General features: G+C 47.0%; 1 protein-coding gene across 4 annotated transcripts in view; it reads right to left on the bottom strand.

Annotated features, from left to right (window-relative positions):
* Window positions 1–10000, bottom strand: part of LOC143298772 (histone deacetylase 5-like) — a 152076-nt gene that overhangs the window by 109258 nt on the left and 32818 nt on the right. For all 4 annotated transcript variants that reach the window (XM_076611731.1, XM_076611748.1, XM_076611740.1 and 1 more), the window contains exon 3: window positions 7007–7069. In XM_076611731.1, the coding sequence (XP_076467846.1) occupies window positions 7007–7069 (63 nt within the window). The remainder of the gene's footprint in view (window positions 1–7006; window positions 7070–10000) is intronic.

A 10000-nucleotide genomic window follows, 5' to 3' on the forward strand; every position in this document is an offset into this window, starting at 1 on the left:
TGTCCGTGGCTGTGGTCTTACCCATAGGGGATGATGTGGTCAAGGTGTTGGTCCTGCCAAAACCTATCCGGATTGGAATTTAACGACCTATTGGCGCGTTCACCCTTAAGGTCAAGTTTGTTCGCCCAGAGTTGTTTTCGTAGAGGTATTTGTTTGTGTGGCTGGGGTCGTATGTGTTTGGTGGTATGAGGGGTTGTTTGTTTGTCGTATGTGTTTGGTGGTATGAGGGGTTGTTTGTTTGTGTGGCTGGGGTCGTATGTGTTTGGTGGGGGTGGGGGGTGGGGGTGTTTGTGTGGTTGGGGTCGTATGTGTGTTTGGTGGTAGGAGGGGTTGTTTGTTTGTGTAGCTGGGGTCGTATGTGTTTGGTGGTATGAGGGGTTGTTTGTGTGGCTGGGGTCGTATGTGTCTGGTGGTAGGGGGTTGTTTGTTTGTGTGGCTGGGGTCGTATGTGTTTGGTGGTATGAGGGGTTGTTTGTTTGTGTGGCTGGGGTCGTATGTGTTTGGTGGTATGAGGGGTTGTTTTTTGTGTGGCTGGGGTCGTATGTGTTTGGTGGTAGGGGGTTGTTTGTTTGTGTGGCTGGGGTCGTATGTGTTTGGTGGTATGAGGGGTTGTTTTTTGTGTGGCTGGGGTCGTATGTGTTTGGTGGTAGGGGGTTGTTTGTTTGTGTGGCTGGGGTCGTATGTGTTTGGTGGTAGGGGGGTTGTTTATTTGTGTGGCTGGGGTCGTACGTGTTTGGTGGTATGAGGGGTTGTTTGTTTGTGTGGTTGGGGTCGTATGTGTTTGGTGGTATGAGGGGTTGTTTGTTTGTGTGGTTGGGGTCGTATGTGTTTGGTGGTATGAGGGGTTGTTTGTTTGTGTGGTTGGGGTCGTATGTGTTTGGTGGTAGGGGGTTGTTTGTTTGTGTGGCTGGGGTCGTATGTGTTTGGTGGTATGAGGGGTTGTTTGTTTGTGTGGTTGGGGTCGTATGTGTTTGGTGGTAGGGGGTCGTTTGTTTGTGTGGCTGGGGTCGTATGTGTTTGGTGGTATGAGGGGTTGTTTGTTTGTGTGGCTGGGGTCGTATGTGTTTGGTGGTATGAGGGGTTGTTTTTTGTGTGGCTGGGGTCGTATGTGTTTGGTGGTAGGGGGTTGTTTGTTTGTGTGGCTGGGGTCGTATGTGTTTGGTGGTATGAGGGGTTGTTTTTTGTGTGGCTGGGGTCGTATGTGTTTGGTGGTAGGGGGTTGTTTGTTTGTGTGGCTGGGGTCGTATGTGTTTGGTGGTAGGGGGGTTGTTTATTTGTGTGGCTGGGGTCGTACGTGTTTGGTGGTATGAGGGGTTGTTTGTTTGTGTGGTTGGGGTCGTATGTGTTTGGTGGTATGAGGGGTTGTTTGTTTGTGTGGTTGGGGTCGTATGTGTTTGGTGGTATGAGGGGTTGTTTGTTTGTGTGGCTGGGGTCGTATGTGTTTGGTGGTAGGGGGTTGTTTGTTTGTGTGGCTGGGGTCGTATGTGTTTGGTGGTATGAGGGGTTGTTTGTTTGTGTGGTTGGGGTCGTATGTGTTTGGTGGTAGGGGGTTCTTTGTTTGTGTGGTTGGGGTCGTATGTGTTTGGTGGTAGGAGGGGTTGTTTATTTGTGTGGTTGGGGTCGTATGTGTTTGGTGGTATGAGGGGTTGTTTGTTTGTGTGGCTGAGGTCGTATGTGTTTGGTGGTATGAGGGGTTGTTTGTTTGTGTGGCTGGGGTCGTATGTGTTTGGTGGTAGGGGGTTGTTTGTGTGGTTGGGGTCGTATGTGTTTGATGGTATGGAGGTTGTTTGTGTGGTTGGGGTCGTATGTGTTTGATGGTAGGGGGGTTGTTTGTTTGTGTGTCTGGGGTCGTATGTGTTTGGTGGTAGGGGGTTGTTTGTTTGTGTGGCTGGGGTCGTATGTGTTTGGTGGTATGAGGGGTTGTTTGTTTGTGTGGTTGGGGTCGTATGTGTTTGGTGGTAGGGGGTTGTTTGTTTGTGTGGTTGGGGTCGTATGTGTTTGGTGGTAGGGGGTTGTTTGTTTGTGTGGTTGGGGTCGTATGTGTTTGGTGGTAGGGGGTTGTTTGTTTGTGTGGCTGGGGTCGTATGTGTTTTGTGGTAGGGGGTTCTTTGTTTGTGTGGCTGGGGTCGTATGTGTTTGGTGGTATGAGGGGTTGTTTGTTTGTGTGGCTGGGGTCGTATGTGTTTGGTGGTATGAGGGGTTGTTTGTTTGTGTGGTTGGGGTCGTATGTGTTTGGTGGTGGTGGGTTGTTTGTCTGTGTGGCTGGGGTCGTATACTGTGATCGGTATGTATGGGGTTGTGTTTGTTGATATTTTAGAGGGGGGTTGTACTGGTATGATTTGGGGGGGGGGGGGGGGTTGGTTGTTTGTTGTGTTGTGTTGACTGCATGTGGGTGGCGTGTTGTGTTGTTGATGTGTTATGTGCTAACTGTGACTGTGTGTTGTGGTAGAGTGGAGTTGGGCTTTGTGAGTTTTGTCTTGTATGGGTTGTTTGGTTTGGTTGCTGGGTCTTGTGTTTGGTTTATTGTTATGGTGTTAATAATTATTGTTTTTGTTGGTGTTGTTGTTGTTGTTGGTGGTGGTGGTGGTGATGGTATCTACAATGTAGGCTCAATATATACGGGGCTGCGATGCATGCTGGGAGGTCGGACAACCCATGACACAGGCTGGACATTGGTCACTCGGCCCACCAGCACCGCGCAAGCAGCGGAGATCCTCGCTCGCGGGCAGCCCATCGCGAAGTTTTCCCTTGTTACACAAAGCTCGGTAGAAGAGAGAGTATTGCAAATACTCATATGTGTTAACCATTGCACAACAGTGCAGAAATTATTTTTTTTTTTTATGTCGTAACACTTTAAAATTGTTCAATTATAACAGAATGCAACATGCTGCTGACTGACCGACCTCTCGATCCGCTTCCCCCCCCCCTCTCCACCTCTCTCCCTGTCTCTCTTCTTCACCTCCCTCTGTGACTCCCATCATCTAACTCTATGAAGACACTTTCTCCGTGTCTCCCCTCCCCCCTCTCTCTCTCTCTCTTTCTTTCCCCTCTCTCTATGTGCCTGTCTGTCTCTATCTCCAGTCCTCTCCTCCTTTCCTCTTTCTCCCCCCCCCCGTCCACCCTCTCTGTGTCTCTGTTCTCCCCCCCCCCATCCTTTTCCTCCCGCCCCCGTCCCCCAAATAAAACCCTTTCCACTTTCTTTTTCACAATCTCCAGCTGCCCCCCCCCCCCCCCCCCACACACACACACACTCTCTCTCCCCTTATCGTCCCACCTGTTTTCTCTTCGCTTGCCAAGAAATACAACTTCAAAACGTTCATTCCAACCATAATCTGATAATGGGGACATGAGCAAAACATCTCTCTCCCTCCCTCTCTCTCTCTCTCTCTCACGCACACATACACGAGCGCGCGCGCACACACACACACACACACATACACGCACGCACACACACACACACATACGCACGCACGCACACACACATCCCGTATTGTCTAAAATCACAATGTGGATAGGCGTTAAACCTGAAGAACGCACACATCCCGTCTCTCTCTCTCTCTCTCTCTCTCTCTTAGTGACCCCGCTACTTGGAATGCTGAGCTCTTTAATTTTGGGATACATGTCTACATATATTCAAAAGAGTGACAAATCTATTTTTCGTATGGTCATAGCCTTTTGAATAAAACTCTCTCTCTCTCTCTCTCTCTCTCCCTCTCTCTCTCTCTCTCTCTCTCTCACACACACACACACTGGAAGTGTTCGTAAAATATAAGAGAGAGAGAGAGCAAGATATATATATATATATACGGGCTGGTGGTGGAGAGAGGGGTTGGGGAGAAAGGAGAGGAGCGCCTAAATACAAACAAACAAATAAGAAATCTACGCTTTCTCCTTTTATCCACGATTCCGTTTCTTGGACATTAATTTTTGCTCCTCGACTGTAAATGATCTTGAGAGAGAGGGAGGGAGGGAGGGAGGGAGGGGGAGAGAGAGAGAGAGAGAGAGAGAGAGAGAGAGAGAGAGAGGGGCGGGGGAGATATAAAAACTGGGATAGAGAGAGTGCGAGCGAGCACGTGAGAAAGAGTGAGAGAGGGAGAGTGAGAGTGAGAGAGGGAGAGTGAGAGAGGGAGAGAGACGGTGGAGGGGTGGGCGGACACATAGAGACAGAGGCAGAAAAAAAAGAGAGAGAGACAGAGTGACACAAAGAGTGTGACGGCGAGAGAGAGAGAGAGAGAGAGAGAGAGAGAGAGAGACGGGAGAAGAGTGGGGTGGGCGGACACACAGAGACAGTCAGAAAAAAACCCCACCCCCTTCCGCAAAAACAAAAGCAAAACAAAAATGTAGAACAAAACAACAACAACACATTTAATCTATCTGCAGATCTTATCCAGACATTCGCCCACTCGTGTTTTCTTCCACACACACCCCAAACCTCCCATACCCCTCCCCCCTCTCCCCCGCCCCCCCTCCCCCTACACACTATTTCAGGGGTACGGGAGGGAGGGGGAGGAGATGCGTAGAGGAAGGAGGGGCAGTGTCTGTGCAATGTCAAACTCCCCCATTCGGCAACCAAAACAAGCCAAATATAACTTCGAAACCCGTCAAAGCACCTTGGCGACTTTCAGAAGAAGAAGAAGAAGAAGAAGAAGAAGACGACGAAGAAAACGAAGAAGAAGATTCATATCTGTCACACTCTTCCTCTCTCTCTCTCTCTCTCTGTCTCTCTCTTATTTCTTTTCTTACACCGGTCTCTCGAAAGGTCAGCCAGCGGAGACAGGCTGCATGCACTGTGGCATTTCGGCTGTTTTTAAAAATAGAGGCGGGCTCAGAGATTCAGAAGGGAACACAAATAAGACGGCAGGCTCGATTAGGAAATTATTAGCAGGATGGAGGATCCTACTGGAGAAAAACAAAACACACACACACACACACACAAACAAAATTAAGAATAATAAATAAAGGGCTTTCTAAAGCACTTTTCTTGTCCTCTTTTTTGGGTTTTAAAAAAAGCACGTTGAAAATAACCAGTCTAATTTTTACTCGCCCTAAGCACTGGGTTATTGTTATTGCTCAATAGTTTGTGTTAGGTTTGTGCTGATGCACTTTGTTTGTAATAACAAAGTGCTAAAAGTTTGTTTGTTTGTTTGTTTGTTTTTAAGACAAAAAAGACAGACTGCTGTTAACATAGATACAGGAAACTGCGGGAAAGAGAGAGAGAGAGATTAGAACGAGGGCGGGTAACACGATGTTAAAGGGGAAAAAAAAAAAAAGAAGTAAAGAATCAGAAAAAAATATGTAGAAATAAATCAATAAACGATTTCTCAAAATTCTAGAGAAAAGCTTCGTTATCCGAAAACAGCACAACCCATTCTTAAACTGTAATAGCCCCTTCTTCTTCTTCTTATTTGATTCATCATCATCACCATCATTATTAACAACACTGCTGTTGTTGTTGTCATTATCATCATTATTATTACTACTATCACCATCATTATTATCATTGATATGATAATGATAATTATTATTGTTGTTGTTCAAATATAGTTCATCCTCTCCCCTATCCCCCCCCCCTCCACCAATTTAGCAAAAGAAATAAAAACAAAAATACATTTTGAAGTTTCTGCCTTCAACAACACCCCCCACCCTCTCTCTCATCTCATTAATTGAACTTTTATTATAATCAATTTTATCTTATACCTCATTTATCAGTTTGGTATAAAAATCCTTGTTTGAAAGGTTGGTTTCCATTCAGTGTCAATAATACTTTTTTTTTTTTCTTCTTTTTTTTTGGTGACAATTCAAGTCGTCCAGACATACCGCACATTTGAACTATCCGTATACTGGGTTCGTCCCAGACCACTGGGACACTTCATGATCACTGACAAAAATCACACACACACACACACACACACACACACACACACACACACACATATATATATATATATATATATATATATATATATGTGTGTGTGTGTGTGTGTGTGTGTGTGTGTGTGTGTGTACCTAACAAAAAAGAAAGGGTGACCATAACAATTACATCCCCTCGTACGAAGTGCGACATTTTTGTTTTTATTTTTTAATCCCCCCACCCCACCCCAGCCCCCACCCCACTCCCCCCTCACACATAAAAAAGGGGGTGGAGTGGGGTGGGGGTGATGGCGTGAGAGGGAAGAAAGAAAGAAAGAAAGAAAGAAAAATCAAACCCAACATGAACAGATAGAGAAAGGGGGAAAACTCTAAAGTACAAACATCCTTTTCGTGAGAAGTGTGTGACATTGTTTTCATTCAGCTCGGCACTTTGTTTTAAGTGTCTTGGCCCTGCACTTTGAAACATCCGCTGACGTACATCCAGCCAGAAGTATCCTCGAAGGATGGTGGGGGGGGGGGGGGGGGCGAGACGAAGAGGGTGGAGGGAGACAAGGCTGGAGGAAGGAGAGAGGGAGCGGGTTTGGGAGGGGGGGGGGGGTTGGGAGGGGGGTATTAGTGGGAAGAGAGAGGAATCACCGTAGTGGTGGTGAACGAACCACAGTTTAACGTCACATGTTTTTTCCCCCCTCCAGTTTCAGTTCAACCCTCTCCCCATCCACCTATCCTCGCTCAGCCAGCATCACCAGGCTATAATTATTATATATATATCCCTGTTCGGTGAACAGCAACTGGACATAAAATCACGTACACTGACGACCATAAAACAAATGCATGTCAAGAACCATTACCCCCCTCCCCCTTCCCCCCTCCTACCCCCCCACCCCCCTTCAAGTACACACACACACACTGATGAGACACACACACACACACACACAGAGACAGAAAGACACAGACACACAGACAAAGAGACGAACAGACAAGGGGACAAAGACAAAGGTAGACACAGAAGAACTCAAGAAGAGACACAGAGAGAGAGAGAGAAAGAGAATCACAGACACACACATGCACATTGTATGTACACATAAACCCACAAACATTTGATCAACAGTACTACTCGAGTAATAGCGGATCCTACCTTTTCTGTTGATCTGGGGGTATGTGTTAATATCCATGGCTGCATCTGGTGAGCCCACAGTGTCTGCAACACACACCACGAGAACAAAATCAGTGAATGAATCGGCACATTTCAGCGAAAACTACTGAATGGAGAGAGAGGAAAAAAAGGCACAAAGACTGTGCCTGTGTTCCTTACATACCGATGATACGTGTGTGTACACTCACACTGACACGGATGTATGTCGCGAGTGCGAGTCCATGTCTGTGCGTGCGTACAGAGTGTGTGTGTGTGTGTGTGTGTGTGTGTGTGTGTGTGTGTGTGTGTGTGTTTGTGTGTGTGAAAGAGGTAGACGAGACACAGCGAGAGCGAGAGAGAGAGAGAGAGAGAGTGTGTGTGTGTGTGTGTGTGTGTGAAAGAGATAGACGAGAGAGAGAGAGAGAGAGAGAGAGAGGAAGAGAGAGAGAGAAAAAAACAACAGAGACAGAGACCGACAGAGAGAGAGAGAGGATATTTTTTTACATTATTATGTGTGTACGCTGCGTGTGTGTATGCGGGCGTCCGTGAGTGGAGGGCATGTGCAATACATGTGCATGTGCATGCGACTGTGCTCGCGCGCGTATGAGTGCTCGTAAGTGTGTCCGCACACGCATGTGTGATTTATATAAAGGACGCCTTCGGATAACTTGCCATGACATAGAACTGTCGCAGCTAAAGCCCTGCTTTCTTCCTGTAATTATTGAACACGGCGATTCTGACAGAAAAAACAACACACTGCCGCATGAAATGTCAAATATTTCTGATTCATCTGCCAGACACAACGCTGAGATACCAAATAAGGCTAAGGTCCACATTGCGTGTTACGATATAGCTGTATATATTTTTACATTTAGATCAGATCTCTCTGTCTGTGTCTCTGTCTGTCTGTCTTTCTCTCTGTGTGTGTGTGTGTGTGTGTGTGGGTGTGGGTGTGTTGGTGGTGTTTGTGTGCACGAGCGTGTGACTGTGTGTGTGGTGTGTGTGTGTGTGTGTGTGTGTGTGTGAGAGAGAGAGAGAGAGAGAGAGAGAGAGAGAGAGAGAGTGTGTGTGTGTGTGTGTGTGTGTGTGTGTGTGTGTGTGTGTGTGTGTGTCCAGCGAGGGTGCAGACGAACCGGCCGTTGACCGATGCCCACACGGCATACAACTGTGCATGATTTATTCGAAATCAATCTGAAGCGTCTGATCCTCCTCACTCATTCATTTTGTTCACATAATTACGCATCCGCGCATGAAAACCAACAAACCAGACTGGAACCGTTCCAGCCATTGAGCAGTGCACACACACACACACACACACACACACACACCTTTAATCCATCGAAATTTTTGCAGAGAAGCAGACCACAATCTCCCATCCGCAACCCCCACCCTCACCCCCGCCACTACTACACTACGCGCGAAGAAAGCCGACTCTATTTTTAAGTCTTGTTGGATCGATTTCCTGTTTTCCTCCGGCTCATCCCTCCCAGCCAGCTCACCCCCCATCCCAACTTCCTCCCTCCTCCTCCCGTGTAGTGCCCTCCCTCCTCGCCTCGCTGCTCCCTCCCTTCCTCCCTCCCTCCCCTCCTTCGCTCTTGGCTGGCAGCTCGCTCTGCCACCACCCCATCCCCTCTCTCTGTGGTCACCTCTCCTGGGAGAGGTCAAGGAGCCGAAAATAGCTGCTCGTGCCAAGAATAGCGCGCGCCCTGGAGTTTGGGGAGCTGCCTAGCATGTACTGCTGCCTGCCTCGTCGGCGTTTCAGGCGGTTTTCGAGGTTGTTCCGCTTCGGGTTTGTTGTGCCTTGCCTGGAATTTGCGGAGTGCGGGGAAAGGGGGGGAGACTGTGGGAAGGGGGATGGGAGTGGGAGGGCGGGAGGGACCGGGGGGGGGGGGGGGGGCAACAGGTAGGGGTAGGCTAGGGGTTATGAGGGGTTAGGGGGAGGGGCGAGGGGGAGATATAACCAGCAATTCCAAACTGGTGCTACAAGAATGACAGTAATGCATGGGGAGGGGAATATTAGAAAACGATGGGGGTGGGGAGGGGGGGGGGGAAGGGAATTACTGGAAGCGTTAACTCCAGTCATTTTGCTAGATACGCACGCGCGCGGGCGACCAGACAGACTTAGCTGTGGACTGCAGTGTAGTTTCTATCAGGAAATCTGAAGAAGATTAAAAAATAAATTAAAAAAAATAATAATAATAATAAAAAAAAGTTGGTTTTGGTGCAGTTCGGTGTTTCATCATTTCGTCTCCGTTGTGCGAGATGGGTGTGCATATCTGTGTGTGAATGTGCACGAGAGACAGACAGAGAACGAACGAACGAACGAACGAATCTTTTTAATGAGGGAAGTGGAATAAGCTATGCATATGCTTTTTTACATCCAGCCCTCAGGGCAAAAGAAATGAAATCAAAATGTTCACAAGATAACAAAAGGTTATAGAAAAACATACATGAAATTCAAATACACTCAAGAGAGAGAGAGAGAGAGAGAGAGAGCAGTCAGGGTCAAGTTTGTGTAAAGTCTTTGGAATGCAGATCTGCCTGAGTAGATTTGAAGAGAACAAAAATTATTTAGAAACAAAACAAAACGAAACTAAAACCGAAGAAGGAAATCAATCAAGTTCGAATTTCAAATTATAAGTTTAGTTGAAGATTTCGTATCTTCTCTTCTTTTTTTTTCCACAGTTACTGTTGGCGTTTTTGGAAGTAATGACTATATTCTCAGTTTGTTCATTCATTCGTTTAACTTTGATGGTATTGAAAGCTTCTGAAATGTAACTTTTTTTTCTTTTTTTTTTCTTTTTCTTTTTGTTGTAATGATGACATCCTGACATATTTTTTATCGACCAATCCGTGATCATCTTTCGTGGGAAAATGCTGGTTTATGTCCTTGACTGTCGTTGGGATGGGAATGCCTGCTTCCTTGATTGGTCACACGAGCTTTATCGTGACGGTGACTGCATGGTCCAGCATTTCTCAGGATGGAGGAACTGATTG

This window comes from Babylonia areolata, chromosome 2, assembly GCF_041734735.1.
Source record: "Babylonia areolata isolate BAREFJ2019XMU chromosome 2, ASM4173473v1, whole genome shotgun sequence".
Classification (NCBI taxonomy): Eukaryota; Metazoa; Mollusca; class Gastropoda; order Neogastropoda; family Buccinidae; genus Babylonia; species Babylonia areolata.